The 17,323-nt window shown below is 44.0% G+C and overlaps 1 protein-coding gene across 1 annotated transcript in view; it reads right to left on the bottom strand.

The window, feature by feature from the left end:
* LOC144682411 (RPA-related protein RADX-like) overlaps positions 1-17,323 on the bottom strand; it is a 108,193-nt gene that overhangs the window by 77,198 nt on the left and 13,672 nt on the right. The window contains exons 3-6 of the mRNA XM_078544821.1: positions 16,242-16,434; positions 13,123-13,231; positions 10,013-10,104; positions 1,482-1,604 (exon numbers count right to left, since the gene is read on the bottom strand). Of these exons, the coding sequence (XP_078400947.1) occupies positions 1,482-1,604; positions 10,013-10,104; positions 13,123-13,231; positions 16,242-16,434 (517 nt within the window). The remainder of the gene's footprint in view (positions 1-1,481; positions 1,605-10,012; positions 10,105-13,122; positions 13,232-16,241; positions 16,435-17,323) is intronic.

The following is a 17,323-nucleotide window of genomic DNA, read 5'->3' as shown; positions in this document are numbered from 1 at the left end:
CCACTTACAGGTCTCTTCCCACTGTTGCTGGGATTAACCCAGCTCCAGGTGGGCCTGCCAACGTGTGGCATGCACAACTGGTGAAAGAGTGTGGGCTGCCTGTCACCTGTGAGGTGGGGGGGGGTACCTCAATTAAAGGCACAGTGCCTGATCAAGGGCATGGGCAGGAGGGTACCCGCTGAGAATCACCCCCTTGCTTCTGACACCCCCGCCCCCCTCTCCCCAGTGCTCCCACCCTGGAACCCACATAATCCCCCTCCACAATCTCTATTTCTTACCTTTCTCCTAGGTCCTGGGGTTGCTGTTCCAACAGCCAAAGCCTCCTCTGTGGCACTGTCGATCACAGAAACTGCCAGCCTCTGATTGGCCAGCAGCTCTTGGTGTGTGGGACATTTGCCTCTGGGGACTTGATTTTGGAGGAAGGCCCACTGGTGTCCCCAGATCTGCCTGATTGGCATAAGGTCCAGCAGACCTTCCATGGAAGAGGCAGGGTGCGTCTTTCACCGGCTCTCCAGCCAGCAGGTGAGACTCCTTGCCACCAATGGAAGATTTAACCCACTTTTTTTCTTGATCTATATTAATGACCTAGACTTGAATGCGCAGGGCACAATTTCAAACTTTGCAGAGTACATAGGGAGAAACTGTTCTCATTAGTGGAGGACACTGATTTAGGTGAATGGCAAAAGAATCAAAGATGACGTGTGGTTCATATCTGGAATGGCCTGAGAGTATAGTGGAGGCATACTCAATCATGGCTTTCAAAAAGGAATTGGATAATTATCTGAAGAGAAAGATTTGAAGGGCTGCAAGGAAAAGCCAAGGCAAGTGGAACTAACTGAGTTGCGCCTTAAATGTGGGAAAAAAAAATCCCAAAATGCTTCACAGAAGTGGAGTGCAGGAAGGCAGTGTTCTGGAGGTGGGTTTTCTGATGGAGAATATATGGGGTTGGAAACTCAGCTGATGGCACTAAATGGGACAGAAAGTTTTAAATAGTGTGGGAAGATTCAAACTGGGGAGAATGGCACTAATTAGGAAGGTCTCAACATATTCAAGGACCATGGAGAAAAAATTGTTTGGTGACCGCAAGAGTGAAGGATACTTTTTTCAAGTTAGGTGTTCATGATGACAATTTTGTAAGCAAAGGGGCAGAGGGAAGTAAGAAGAGGGAAGCATTATTAGCAACCATGGGGGAACATGTTAAAAGTTTAACAAATAATAATGAAGTGGCTTAAAAAAGTTAATGAAATAAATCAGGAATTTATGCACTAAATAACTAAAATTAGTTCTCAGCAGAAGAAAGCTTTGATATCAGCAGAAGAAAAGAAATGAAGTAGTATCCCAGGTTTGATGCCAATATATCTTGGGAAGTATCAGATGGCCATTTGTCAAAACTGCACTGGCCCTGGAAATTTATCCTGTATGGTTACAGCACAACAAATAAGAAATATTAAGTTGTGACAAACTCTTCCAAGGTTCATTACCTGGATGAAGTTGATTGTAAATTTCTGGTTGGGAAGTGCAATAAAGTTCCAGAATAAATGGTTTTGCACTAGTTTCATCTACCATCTCAACAAATCGTCGAACCCAAAAATCATCACCGTCTTCTACATATATTAGAAAAGATAAATGATTAGAAACTTTTAAAATGTCAGTACTTCCAGAAGAATAGGCAATTTTGTAGGATTTTCTTCATCCTTTAACTGATAACCATCTTTCACATACTATGTAAGTTTAAAAAATGCATGAAATGTCATGATGGGCAATGTGTTCCTATGCCACATAAAGCTCCAAGGGCCATTATATTGTGCCAATCTATTCTGGCTTGAAACTAAACTCAACGTAAGCAAATAATTATCCCTAATGAAAACAATACCTCTTCAAGGACAGATGGACAGGATTATAATGTTAGAAACATACAGTATTTGAAGATTGAAGAAAATGTTACAGCAACTATTCTTCATTTTGCATCCTGAACACACTGTAGGAAGATTGTAAGTAGAAAGTAGTCCTAATTTAGGAAGGTCAAGATCTTATACACCAGAGGCACAGAATTGTTCAGCTAAAGGTGTCTTGTGTGCTGGAATTAAATTTAGACAGTAACGTTCAATCAATGTGTCAAGATTAATCTATATGCAGCATTGTGTTTCTGATTAACTGGAACCTGGCTGAGAGATACTGGGGGAGTAACCCTTCACTTATACCCTGGTCTTCTTCCCTGCAACATGGCAGCAGTGTAGAATGTATCCATGCACAGTATGCAATTGGCTATTTGCTACTTGTTGTCAGTGGTTTGGCCTGGGTTCTTGCCCCACTGAAAAGGTATGGCTTATCAATGCCATGGTATATAATGATTTAGACCTTTTGAGTATTTACATGGTAGAAGCTAAATCCCAGTTATGAGTTATGTGGCAAAATAAATTATGCAACAATAATTTCTTGATCCAAATTAAACAACTTCTGGCATTTACTCTGGAAGTCCTATTGACCACAAAGTTAATATGGCAAATCAAATAGAAGTGATCTATATTTTAAGTTACAATATATAGGCTTGCAGTTTGGAAGCTGTGCCAAATTTAATGCTAAAATTGCAGTTTTTCATTCATATGTTCAAAGAATCCTGTGAAAGGTTCTTTTACAAAAACTTGACAACCCATATGCAAATACATGACTGAATCAGCTGCAATGTGGCCCTGAATACAGGGGAAGTTTTAAATTGGACAGCCCCTAAAATGGGAGTGGAATTGCAATACCATGATTAACATGTATCCGTTCCTTTAATGCAGACAGCACTTCGTCTTCATTCTGCCTGCTCATTTTCATGATTTCTGTATGCAGCCAGCATTAAACATGCTGTTGATTGCATGCATACATCAGCAGGAGGCCCAAAATCGATACTTGCCAGCACTATTTAAAGTTACATTGCATTGCAGGGAGGTGCATTATAGTTGGAGAATGTGCTGAGAATGTCCCGTTTGCTTCATCTCATTCCATGCACTTAACACTGTTGCAGATCTCATATTCACAGCTCGCAGTCTGCGCACACTGACAGCTTTGGGGTCTAGAACAAGGGGCCACAGTCTCAGGATATAGGGTAGGCCGTTTAGGACTGAGATGAGGAGAAACTTCTTCACTCAGAGGGTGGTGAACCCATGGAATTCTCTACCACAGAAGGCTGTGGAGGCTAAGTCACTGAATATAGTTAAGAAGGAAATAGATTTCTAGACTCTAAAGGCGTCAAGGAGTATGGGGAGAGAGCGGGAGTATGGCGTTGAGATGGAGGATCAGCCATGTTCATATTGAATGGCGGAGCTGGCTCGAAGGGCTGAATCATCTACTCCTGCTCCTATTTTCTATGCCAACCACATCAGCCAAACAGATTGCACAACATTTACTGGCACATTTCCTTCTTGCAGGAGAAAAACACAAAACTGAAGACAGCAGGAATTAAATGTTGGGGGAGAAACACATTTATATGCTCTAACCCCCAAAGAGGAGATGATGTAGGCAATTATCAAAAGGGCCATTGCTAAGGCCATGGTCAGCAGCAATGCTGAAACCATTGAAGATGATGGTATAATCAGTCCTACTCCTTCTTCTCACATCCCCCTTCCCCTTCAAGACTTACAAGCTGCAGATAGTGTAAGTATGCAGCTCTTAATTTCTCTCCCTCCCCTCACCACCATCTTACCCTTGTACGTTTTTGCTTCCCAATGCATAAGAAGTGCAACCTGGCCAGTCAATGGAGGAACTCCTGGAACAGAGCGGTGATGACAGCACACCATAACTTGATTTCACACATGCAGCCACCAGCTCAGATACTGACATTATGTATAACTTAAAGGATACCATGGAGGCAGGATCTGAATGTGGTGAGATGCACAAGTGCACTTCAGCCAGGCAGGTGGCAAGGATATCACAAATGTCACCTCTCCAGAGGGCAAGGTCACAAATTATTTCTGATGCAGGGGACTCAGGTAAGCCCTTGGGTGGGCCAAACTACAGAAGATGGCTGATTGGTATGCAGAATAAAATGCTTGGTGCTTTGGGAAGCCTACCAGAAAGTCTGCGTTCAATGTCAAGGAGAAGGGAGCGTTCCAGCACCAACTTCATATTAGGCTTTGTGCAGAGCTTGGAATCCATCTTTTCCAGCATAGAAATAGTGACTAATCAACTAACACAGCTGTGGCCTACGCCACAGCTTCCTTTATGGCATAAGCAGCAAAAGAATGAGTGCTGCAAGGGAAGCTCCGGCTGAAGTTATGCAAGTTCATGACTGTGGATAACAGTGTTCAAAAGGACTTGCAGAGTGTCACAGCAGTTCAGCAATCTGTCTTCCAACAGATTACTAGGGTTGCTGAGGGGCCACCCCAAGGACATAGCAGTGGCTACATGGAGCACAGGCCTGCTGTTCTCGCTCAGGCTGACAACCTTTATCCTCCCACTTGTCATTCCTCCAGTGCCCTTGCTGTTGCCTGTCAGCCAGCCTTCTGAGACCATAGCTTATTGAGATCATCATCCAAGGCCATCTGTAGTCTTCTCCACTTAAAGTCAGCAGCCTTCCACCACCATGCTGTAGCTAATGGGGTAAACAATGCACAAGAGGACTAGGAACAGGCAAAGGCACAATTAGGGAGACACAAATGTCTCTCATTGTTTGTGTGCTTTGCACATGTGCAAAGATTGTGAACCAGAGTCAAGAGCACTTTCGTCAGCATATAGCCCTCATCAAGCAGAGCCAGCCTTTGGTTTGCAATAATGGCGGAAATACCACTGGCACAACAGATGGACTGTTACAGATTGAAGGCATTATGACTACTCCCAGTATACCAGGCATTGACCTGCATGATGTGTTGCTTATGGTCACACACCAGCTGGATGTTGAGGGAGTAAAATTTTTCAGTTGCAGCATATGGCAAAGTTGACATCTGGCATCTGCAAAGCAAGTGCACCACAGGGAAGCCTGCAATACGGACAAACTCTCATGCTCGTTCCATGTGCCTTACCTGGTAAAAGAGAACAAAATGTAGCTTGGTTTCTAATATCTCCACCACAAACCTGGAAAGAGTCAGATGCAAAAGTTCATAGCACAGCCACCTTCACATTCATTGGAAACTTGGCCCTTGCCCTGCTCCAAGCTTGCTGTTGTGGCTGCAGTGGTTGGCAGATTTCAGTGACTATCTCCCTGGTGAAGCATAGACTGCTCCAATATTTTTCTTCATTATGGTTCAAGTAGGACAATTGCTCCCTAAATATCCTGGGTACATATGACCGCCTGCAGAGAGCTTTTCTCCAGCTTCTTCCCCTTTTTATCCTGCTCTGCGTGGCTTCTATCATTCTTCCAATCATTCCAAAGGAAATTATTATTAGTGCACCCATGCCTGGGAGCAACTGGTTGGTGTAGAAGCCTGAAGTTATCAAAAAGTACTTCAGCACCTGCCACAACACTTGAATGTCGAGGGGTGACGGTTAGATTCTCTTCTGTTGGAGATGGTCATTGCCTGGCACTTGTGTGGTGTGAAAGTTATTGGCACATGTCAGCCCAAGCCTAGATATTGCCCAGGTCTTGCTGTATTTGTACATGGACTGCCTCAGTATCTGGGGAGTCGCGAATGGTGCTGAACATTGTGCTATCATCAGCGAACATCCCCACTTCTGACCTTATGATGGGACGAAGGTCATTGATGAAGCAGCTGAAGATGGTTGGGCCTAGGACATTACCCTGAGGAACTCCTGCAGTGATGTCCTGGAACTGAGATGATTGACCTCCAACAGCCATAACCATCTTTCTTTGTGCTAGGTTTGACACCAACCAAAGAGTTTTCGCCCTGATTCCCACTGACTCCAGTTTTGCTAGGGCTCCTTGATGCCACACTCCGTCAAACGCAGCCTAGATGTCAAGGGCAGTCAATCTCACCTCACCTCTGGAGTTCAACACTTTTATCAATGTTTGAACCAAGGCTATAATGAGGTCAGGAGCTTAGTGACCCTGGCAGAGCCCAAACTGACAATCAGTGAGCAGGTTATCACTAAGCAAGTGTCATTTGATAGCACTGTTGATGATTCCTTCCATTACTTTGCTGATGATCAAGAGTAGACTGATGGGGCAGTTATTTGGCCGGGTTGGATTTCTCCTGTATACAGGACGTACCTGAGAAATTTTCCACATAGCCAGGTAGATGCCACTGTTGTAGCTGTACTGGAACAGCTTGGCTACGGGCTCGGCAAGTTCTGGAGCACAAATATTCAGTACTGCTGCCGCAATATTGTCAAGACCCACAGTCTTTGCAGTATCCAGCGCCTTCAGCTATTTCTTGATACCACATGGAATGAATTGAATTGGCTAAAGACATCTGTGATACTGGGGACCTCGGGAGGAGGCCGAGATGTATCATTCATTCGGCACTTCTGGCTGAAGATGGGTGTTTTTTTATTCATTCACAGGATGTGGGCTTTGCTGACTGAGCCAGCATTTATTGCCCATCCCTAGTTACCCTTCAGTTGCAAATGCTTCGGCCTTATCTTTTCCATTGGTGTGCTAGGCTCCCCCATCATTAAGGATGGGGATATTTGTGGAGCCTCCTCCTCCAATGAGTTGTTTAAGTGTCCACCACCATTCAAGACTGGATGTGGCAGGACTGCAGAGCCTAAATCTGATCAGTTGATTGTGGAATCCTTTAGCTTTGTTGATCGCTTGCTGCTTATTCTGTTTGGCACGCAAATAGTCCTGTATTGTTGTTTCACCAGGTTGACACCTCATTTTTACGTGTGCCTGGTGCTCCTTCTGGCATGCCCTCCTGCACTCCTCATTGAACCAGGGTTGATCCCCTGGCTTGGTGGTAATGGTAGAGTGGGGGATATGCTGGGCCATGAGGTTACAGATCATGGTTGAGTACCATTCTGCTGCTGCTGATGGCCCACAGCGTCTCATACATGCCCAGTCTTGAGCTGCTAGATCTGTTCAAAATCTGTCCCATTCAGCATGGTCGTAGTGCCACACAACACGATGGAGTGTATCCTCAATGCGAAGACGGGACTTCGTCTCCACAACGGCTATACAGTGGTCACTTCTACCGATCTGTCGTGGACAGACACATTTGTGGTAGGCAAGTTGGTAAGGATGAGGCCAAATATGTTTTTCCCTCACCACCTGCCATAGGCCCAGCCTAGCAGCTATGTCCTTTAGGACTCGGCCAGCTCAGTCTGTACCGGTGCTACCAAGCCACTCTTGGTGATGGACATTGAAGTCACCTACCCAGAGTATATTCTGCGCCCTTGCCACCCTCAGTGCTTCCTCCAAGTGGTGTTCAACATGGAGGAGTGCTGATTCATCAGCTGAGGGAGGGCAGTACGTGGTAATCAGCAGGAGGTTTTCTTGCCCACATTTGACTTGATACCATGTGACTTCATGGGGCCCAGACTCGATGTCGAGGGCTCGCACAGCAACTCCCTCCCGAACGTATACCACTGTGCTGCCACCCTTGCTTGGTCTGTCCTGACACTGGGACAGGACATACCCAGGGATGGTGATAGTGGTGTCTGGGATATTATCTGTCAGGTATGATTCTGAGAGTATGATTATGTCAGGCTATTGCTTGACTAGTCTGTGAGTCAGCTATCCCAATTTTGGCACAAGCCCCCAGATATTAGTAAGGAGGGCTTCACAGGGTTGACAGGACTAAGTTTGCCAATGTTGTTTCTGGTGTCTAAGTCAATGCTGGGTGGTCCATCTGGTTTCATTCCTTATCCAATTTTCTGTAGTGGCTTGATACAACTGAGTGGTTTGCTAGGCCATTTCAGAGGGCATTTAAAAGTCAACCACATTGCTGTGGATCTCGAGTCACATGTAGGCCAGACCAGGTAAGGACAGCAGATTTGCTTCCCTAAAGGGCATTAGTGGACCAGATGGGTTTTTACAATTGTCAATAGTTTCATGGTCATCACTAGACTTTTAATACCAGATGTTTATTGAATTCAAATTCCACCATCTGCTGTGATGGGATTCGAGCCCTGGGATAGGATTTTTACCTCATTGGGCGGGCAGGCTGGGAGCGGCCGCAAAAAACCGACTGCTGCCCAGGATTGGGCCCCGACCACGATTTCACACTGACTGGCCAATTAATGGCCATCCAGTGTTAAAAGCGTGCTGGGAGCCTCAGTGCTGCCGGAGTGGGGGAGGGAGATGCGCAAGCACTGAAGTACGTGCACGTGCGGGAGTGCGCGCAGTGAAAGCTCCCTGGAGGCACAAAGTTGCCTCAGGGAGTTGAAGTTTTTTAACATTAAAAATAAAGAATTAAGAAATAAGGGTAACATGTCCCCTCATGTGACTCTGTCACATGAGCAGGGACAAGTTAAAAATAAGTTTTAAAAGTTTTTATTGTTTTTCCAATCACTACTCGAAACCTCATCCTGCCTGTGGATGAGGTTTTGCAAAAAATTGCAAAGGCTGCTTGGCCTATTTGCCCGCCCGTGAATCGAACGGTTGGACGGGCAGCGAAAAATTCAATTTAATAATAGGCTGAGAGCCGCAGTGTGCCCGCCAAGTGAAATATCGTGAGAGTGCGTGTAGACGTCAGGACGCTCGCCCAACATCATCACGCACTATTTTATTCTCTTTCAAGTCGGGCGCACGCCTGCCCGCGAGAGAAAAATTCTGCCCCGGTCCCCAGAATATTACCCTGGGTCTGTGGATTATTGGTTCAGTGACAATATCACTACGCCATTGCCTCCCCTAGCTGCTGCTGTCAGGCTTCACTTTTTGCCGAAATTAATTGTGCAGGCAGGAATCATGTCAGGCTTACCCATTTTTTCTAGGTAAGAGGCTGCAAGTAAATAGTTCAAAACCATTCAAGTTGCTTTATTGTGTTGTTAAGAGTCTTTTTAATGCACTGAGAAGGCTATTTGCTCTTAATTTTTACTGCCTTGAGAAAGAAGAGTCTAAAGCATCACTAGTGAAGCATTGGGACTGCTTCAGCAAAACTGTCGCGAATGTTGCCAAGACCACGAAGCTTCAAGTTTCCTCTGAGGGAGCTCTATATCACTAGACCTTTCATTACTTCCTTGGAGGGATTGGATGCTTAATTTTGATTCATGGAGAGTAAGGAAGCGGTCTTGTGGCTGAGAGGGTAGCGCTCCTGCCTCTGAGCCAGAAGCTCCAGGTTCAAGTCCTACTTCAGGGCTTGCTGGCCATGGAAGGAGTGTTCATGATGTGGCCAAACAGGTTGATAATCAATATGCTAATCCTTCCAACACACCCATGGCAGGTGGTAAGAGTAGGAGAGATTCCTGATCAGCCATGCTTGGTATGGAGTGGTGCCCCTAAGTCATAACCACTTGCCTCTCTCTAAACAGGGAAAAGATGCCTACAGACGCTAGTGGACTATGTCTAATTTTGGACGTACAGAGAAAGGCACTGGTCAGTGCTGCTGATGATACCTTTATAGACATAATTTGTGAACTCTTGGTACAAAAGGTACAAGGAGATCCATGTTGACTGATGTTGGCGCATTTCATCGTCAGCTAAAGTCATGGATATTTTGGCGCTGATGTGTGCTCAGAGATGATCAACCAGCGTGCCTGAATTTCTTAAGCTTACTGTGCTCGCGTATTTTGTTTCAAACATTAGAAACACAGTGCAGCTATTTCTTACTTCTGTGAACTCAAGATAAACTTAGCAAGTCACAGTGTCAATTTTAGCTGACAAGCAATTTACAATAGTGTAAATATGAATGAATTGTTGCATCCTGCACATATTGAAAATCTTGGCAGATGTTGATGCAGACATAGTGATATACGCTTCTCCTAAAAAACAGCCTAGTATTATAACAACAATCAGAGTCATACAATATAACTGTAGGAGAGCATGTGCAGAGCCATCTATCATTAATGTCATAATATTTTAATAAGTCCTCACACGCAGTTTCAACAAATCATGCTAGAATGTAAGCTATACTTCCACAGTGTCTAGAAGATGCCAGTAAACAGTGAACCTGTTCAAGTAGGAACTTTTTTTTACCCTTTTTTCTGATTCTTTCACATCTGCCAACAAAAGTGACAAGGCCTATGACATCACAAACATAGGTGTCAGGGACAGTATCCAATAGATTCCTGAAAATAAAAGATGTTGTTTTATATTTAAGAATAAGAGTTCTTAAACAGACAATATATTTTGTACTTTATTACTTAAATACCCAAGGGAATGTTAAACACCGATGCCTATTTCAATAGCACAAAATTTTCCATTTCTTCAGTTCCTGGTAAAGTATATGGGAAAGAATTTTCCCCCCATGTGGGGGGGGTTGTGCAGGAGCGGGCGTGGGCAGGTGCCCCGCCAATCAGCGCTCTCAATCGGGGGCACGCCGCCATTTGACATGGGCGGGCCAATTAAGGCCCGCCCAGCGTGACGTCCATCAGGAAGCGCAATGCGCACCCTGTGCGGCCGGGGGGATTCCCTCAGCCAAGAGTGTGCTCTTTTGCACATGTGCGCGAAAGAGCGCACTCATCTCCCTGACACTAAGTGCTGCCTCAGGGAGATCGGCTCCAAATGTAAAAATGGTAAAGGTACCAAAACAAAATTTCCCTGACACGTCCCCTCATGTCCCAACTCATGTGACAGTGTCACATGTCCATCACTTTAAATCAAACATTTATTAAATTTTTAAAAACCCTCATGAAACCTCATCCCGCCCGTGGGTGAGGTTTCATGCTTTTTCTGAAGCTCGCCAGGGCTGCCGGCCTACCTGCCAACCCTAAGGTTGAATGGGCAGGTCCATTAATGAGGCTAATGACTTTGTCAATGGCCTCGATAGGCCTTTGACAGGTCGGTGAGCGCGCAGCTGATTTGGCTGCGTCCCCGCCTGACGTCATCCCGCGTCATTTTACGCATTGGCAAGCGGGCCCCACCACCCCCCCCATTCGCCGACCTAAAAATCCTGCCCACGGTCATGTATATAACAAAATATAAGCTACTTATTAAATGGACAATGTCAAGAAATTCTCAGAATCCTTGTAATTTATTTTAAATTCTAATTCAATGCTTACAAAATTATGAAGTTAATTTACTGAAGTGCTTTACAAGTACTTTATAAGTATGACTTTTGCAAACTATAACAATAACTAAAGTTGTCCTTAATGAAAAATGATTTTTGTTAACTAAATCTGTTTTCACACTTGAAACTAAATAATTAACATCTATATAGTGTATATATTATTAAAGCATTGAGTGTTGTTCAACCTATTTTTTTCGACCTTTTCAGACAACTGGTAGTTGATTTTCAAAAATATTAAGAAGGCAAAACATTAAATTCAGGAGTCCCAGTTCCACAAAGGGAATGATAAACTAACAAAGGCTTCCAAAATATCTTCCTTATAAAGACCGTTGCAAATTTTGGATCTGTACAAGGTATTCTCTCAAGTTCAGTATCATAAATCACTCACGTAAGTGGAACTTATGTCCCATATTAATTGTGCCGTTACTGCCCAATATATCATTAAATGATAGCATTACCCAGGGTTGTAGCAGTAAGACTCATTGTCTTAATTGGTAGATAATGTGATATTACCATCTACCACGACATATACTTCTCTCTTTCATCTTCTTATCTCTCTGCTCATATAAACTGCAGGCTGGGGAGAAAGAGGGCTGAGCATGCAAGTCAGATATCAAATCAGTGAAGCTGAAAGCCACTGACCAAGGTGGCAATAAGGCAAACTGAGTGAACGAAACAACAGAAAAAGAGGGTGGGAATATGCTACTTAAGAGCGGAAAGGTGTGGATGAGGCTTCTACAACAGCTTGGGAAGGAAGAGCAATCTGCTCAGGGCCACTGCGGCATCACAGGGAATGGGTGGGGCCTAGTGGGACTGTTACAAGGCCATGGGGAATGCAATTCCAGCCAAATTTTGCAGGATCTAAAGTGACGCAGGAACATAAAAAAAATCATTGAACATGTATAGCTGTGCTGAGACAATGGGTTTACTGCCCATCATAACAACCTAAGCAGTGCTGTCTTCAATACCAGAACCATTCAATTTGAGTGTCGTTTTAAGAACAAAGCACAAATTTGAAACATAAAACTGGAAAATTCACAACATGAATGTTTGTTAAATAAAGAATCTACCTTTATCACAATTTGAGCAAAATTGTGGAGATAAAGAGAAGCACCTGAGTCTGCTGCAAGACAGGGTTTTTAAAAAACCCAGTAAAATCCCTTTTTCAGCTGAATAAAACATCTTCCCTGAAAGAGTTATTGGTTACAGATCCTGTTACTTTGGATTAATGTTCACATCTTCTTTTCCCAGAACTTCATGTCAATGCCTATGGGTTGTGCAGCCTGAAACCAAGCTGCATTAGCCAACAGGGAACAGCTGATGGCTGAAAGCTGTTAAGTTCTTTTAAATTTTAAAGTTTAAAGTATTAAAGTTTAAAGTTATATTCACATAAAAAACGGATACCTTCATTCATTGTCAATACTTTCAGTTTCATGTATGTCTGGAATATTCTCAATCAGAATTTAAAGAAAATGAAAATTTCCATATGTATTGATAATAATCAGGCCAAGATTGAAAGAGTATTAATTAAAAATGCAGATATATACATATGTAGAAAGACATGTTACAGATGTAAATTTGCACAGGCTTTTTCTCTGATGAAATTTGGTGGGTACAAACCCGGGAGTGCGGGGGGTGCAGACCTTGAAGGTGGGGAGGCCTCAGATGGGCCTTAATGGAGGAACCCTCCCCGACAACCTTACCACCGCTAGTCCAAGTGGTACCTGGCAGGCTTCAAACTTGGCCTCCGCCTGGCATGGGAAAAATTGTGGAGGAGTGGGTAGAGGCCGTTAAGTGGCCATTAATTGGTCAGTGCCAACTCAACTGGCCTAAGGGCAGGTGGGTTGCCCAATGCCTTCCCCGCTATGTGTAAAATTGCAGTGGGTTCAGGGGAAGGTGGGTAGGTGCTGATAAAGGCACCCATGGCATTAAGCTAAATTTAATGTCCCTTGCCTGCCAACCCACCCCCGGGGAGCATAAAATTCTACCCCATATTTTAGTTCAACCAAAATGACTTCTTATCCTACAAATGAGTGAGAGAGTACACATTTAGAGAAGCATTGTACTGATAGGCTACCTTGTAATAAAACGATACTTAATATCAGGAAGCCTCCACTCAGGCTGAACTTGTTTTGGTGGAATAATCTTAATAGCGGCTGCAGGTTTCCAAGGGTTCAAAGAAATATCTGAAATGCAAACAGAATAGCTACAACTAGAATATATGTGGTATTCATCTACTTAATGTTAATATACTGAAATGCAGCATTGCTCACAAATTAATATAAGTGGAAAAATGTGGTGCTCCTCATTCATTGCGGATGGTCAAAATAAATTTATGCTAATATATTGCAGTTATGTAATTAAGTGTGTCCTTCTTATGAGCCAGTCACTGAAAACATTCACAATATGCATCTTAGAGGCAGAGACAGGAGAAATTATCATGGAGAATGAGGAATTGACAGACATTGAACAAATATTTTATGTCTGTCTTTACAGTAGAAGATACAATTTACATACCAGAAATACAGGGTAACGGAGGAGTTAATAAGAATGAGGAACTTAAGGTAATTAATATCAGCAAAGTTTTGGAAAAACTTAAGGAACTAAAATCGAACAAATTCCCAGGACGTGATGGCCTACATCTAGGGTCCTAAAAGACATAACTTCAGAGATAGTGGGGGGAAATCGTCCCAGATTTGCACCAAGTGCGGTAGTGGGGGAGAAAAAGGACATTTTACGCTGTGGCCGCAATGGCGGGTTTTCGTGCTGTATCGTCCCATTCCCGGCACGCCCCATCTCATGAATAATGCATTCCTGGGAAACGCGCCGGGTCGTTGGCGGGGCAGCCTCTGATTTGCCCGCCCTGCTGTGACCCCAGGCCTTCAGTAATCTGGGCGCCATATTTAAAGCACATCCCTGCACAGAGCTAGCTCTCTCTAAGGCATCTGAAGCTACTAGAACTCATGGCTGTCAAAGGGAGGGAACATGTTCCCCCAAATTTAGCATGCCTCCCTTGAGCGCCTACTGGACTCAGTGAAGGCCCGCCACGAAGCCCTCTACCCCCATTCTGGGTGAAGACCAGCAAACATGGTGACAAGTCCAGCTTGGGAGGCAGTGGCAGAGTGGTCAGCGCCAACGCCCTGCAAAAGAGGACAGCCATCCAGTGATGAAAGAGGATGAATGATCTCTTCCGTATCACCAGGGTAGATCACTCTTCTAATCACTCTCAACTCACATACTCACAAACCCATCACGCATCCACAGGGATGTCACTCATTGCCAGTTCAACGCACATCACCATTCACTCTCCTGCACACACCTTCATCTGCCCTGCAGATCATGTCCTCATCCCATCCATGGCACCACTCACCATGCACACATGTCAGGCATCCTTATCATCCGGCCTGGCAGGCATCCTGCTTACATTTTCTCCATTTGTATTCATGCATGACAAGATGGCACACAACAAAAGGGAAAGGTCACAGATTGGTGGAGGAATGCCTGACATCAAGGTCTTCACAGACTTTGAAAATAGAGTCATCCAGCTGGCCAGCGACAATCTGGACCATTCCTGTGCTAACGGTAAGGTCGGCGGTGCTCAACTAAGTGAGGGCCCAGCAGTGCAACATCCATCAGACAACTATGCTGTGAGTCAGTTCCCCTGTTCTTAAGTCCCCTGCCATGCACTAATTATCTCTCCTTGCTTTTGCAGGCACATCTGGGAAGCAGCTGAGTGGGTCCACAACTCAGGTCCTCAATTCAAGCCCTGAAGACACCTCGGAAGAAGAATCTCACGACACCCTCATTGAAGACTCGTCACAGCACTCACCCACACCCTCCAGAAACACACAACTTGGTGGGACCTAGTTCTAGAGTAACCTCAGGGTCACAATCTGCTGAGTAGTGTTTGGAGTTTAGAAGAATGAGAGGTAATTTCATTGAAATATACAAGACTCTGAAGGGGAATCTAGAACACAGGCACAATCTCAAGATAAGAGGCCGATAATTTGGAGTTGAGATGGAGAAATTTCTTCACTCAAAGGGTTGTGAATCTGTGGAATTCTCTACCCTCATGGGTTGCAGATGCTCCATTGTTGAATATATTTAAGTCTGAGATAGGCAGATTTTGGGTCTCTCAGAGAATCAAGGGAAATGGGGAGCAGGCAGGAAAATGGAGTTGAGGCAGAAGATCAGCAATGATCATGTTGAACGGTAGAGCAGGCTCAAAGGACCATTTGGTCTACTCCTGCTCCTATTTCTTATTTTCTTATCTATTAAAAAATCCCAGGTATGCCCCACATTTTCTGCCAGCGCCATTTGACTTCATATTGTTACATTTTCGTCCCATTATCATGTCACTTTTCTGTTATAAATTCTATGACAATTTATCATGGAAAAAAGCTGACATAAGTTATGGATACTGAATTTATTTTCTTCATCTCCCATTGTCTCCCCCTCAATAACTGAAATTTTGAGTGGCCAAAAGTAAGGTTTATCCAAATTGAAGAAATGCATATTGATTAAATTTATCAACTGAATTGTCTTTTCTATCCTTTTAATGTCTTAATTAAAACATTGTAATGTGACTAGGGAGAGTTTTCTTCCCCTCCAAAGTCAGGTGCTGAATGAGATGGTGGTTGAAGCAAGAATGACAGAATATGGCTCATGGGAGATAAAAGGAAGTTATAGAATATGGCCTTGTGAGTGTAATAATCAAGAACATATAGGCTGATTAAGTGGCTAACCTATTCAAGTATTTCTATGTGGCAACTGACATTTGTTCAGCAATCCAACTGGAGGCGACCCATTTGCTCTCCTTTAAGCGATATTAATACAGAAGATTCAATTTAAGGTGTCCATCGAAGCAATTTGCTTCCAGCCAGCAGTAAACAAATTAAAGTGGCTACCAACTACCAAAATTCCATAAAAAGTGTATCAAAATATAATTAAAAAGACAGATCTCCAATCTGTCAGATCACTGGCATCATGAAAAAATATCGACAAACATTATTTATGATGGGAAAATGGCCTCTGGCGTAGTTCTATAATGATTATGTCACATTCAAGCATTTTTTTTGCATCATTGTGTCATAGACTTGTAAACAAAGAAATAAACGTTTATATGCCCCTTTTAATAAACAGAATCCTCCTTTAATGTTATACTATTTACAAACATATGGAAAACTATCACTTTACCTTGTTCTTTATAGATTTTTAAGTTGGGGTAGTACGAAACAGGATGTGTTCTCATCCGAAATGCATCCTTCACAACGTACTGCTGTATAACTATTACTGTCCCAACCTCTAATCTCCTAAAGAATCTTGGGCATAAGGAGTTCCATAGAACCACTGACATCATACCTGAACAGTCACCAACTTCAAAGTAAGCCTAGAAAAAAAAATATGATGTAAAGCTTGATCAGAAATATAGCAAAAGCAACAACTTGCATTTAAAGGTGCCTTTAAGGCAGTAATGTCCCAAGACACTTCACAGGAGCATTGGAAGTCAAAAAAATGACACCAAGCAAAGGAAGGATTTATTAGGTCAAAGAGGTAAGTTTTAAGGAAGGTAGAGAGACAGAAAAGTTTAGAGAGGGAATACGTTCCCTCCAAGAAAAAGGGTGAAACTCCCAAATCTAGATCGCCTCTAGCTACCAAAGAGCATACAGAGTAGAATAAGACAAAAAAAAGCGCGGGCAGAATTTATTGGGATGGCAGTCCCACTGCAGCCATTCCTGCCTCCCCCCCTCCCATGACCTAATTTAATGTCAATCAGTCACTTACCTGGATGGTGATGGGGTCCTTGGGGTCTTAATGGTGGATGTACAGCCTCCAAAAGCTGCTGGCCAGAGACCTGAAGGTCTCCAATATCAGCAACACCACCAGGAGCGGTGACCACTGCCGGTAGTGCAGTAAGCCCAAGCTGAAGATCATCGCTGGAGCCCTAGGGGAAAGGCAAGTGAGGCGCGGTCACTGGGGCCAGTCAGGGAGATCTCACTGAGGGGGAGAAGGAAGTTCAGTTTAAAGAACAGGCGGGGATTTTCCTGCATGTGTGGCCCTTGCCCCAGAAGGTTTCTCCATTGGGCACAGGCTGCCCAAGTAAGAGTAATCCTCTGCCAGGCTGCAGGCATATCACAGGCAGGTTTTCCGCATGGCCTTGCCCTTGCAGATGAGGTCCTTAAGTAGCCACTTAAGGGTTTCAATTGGCCTTCAGCCATCCTCAACCCTTCAGAGGGAGTCAGAAAGGCAATGGGGCCTCCAACCCACACCTTCCCACC

This window comes from Cetorhinus maximus, chromosome 7 (assembly GCF_964194155.1).
Source record: "Cetorhinus maximus chromosome 7, sCetMax3.hap1.1, whole genome shotgun sequence".
NCBI lineage: Eukaryota > Metazoa > Chordata > Chondrichthyes > Lamniformes > Cetorhinidae > Cetorhinus > Cetorhinus maximus.
The sequence above is the reverse complement of the archived record's forward strand: the minus strand, read 5'-3'. Positions and strand labels throughout refer to the sequence as shown.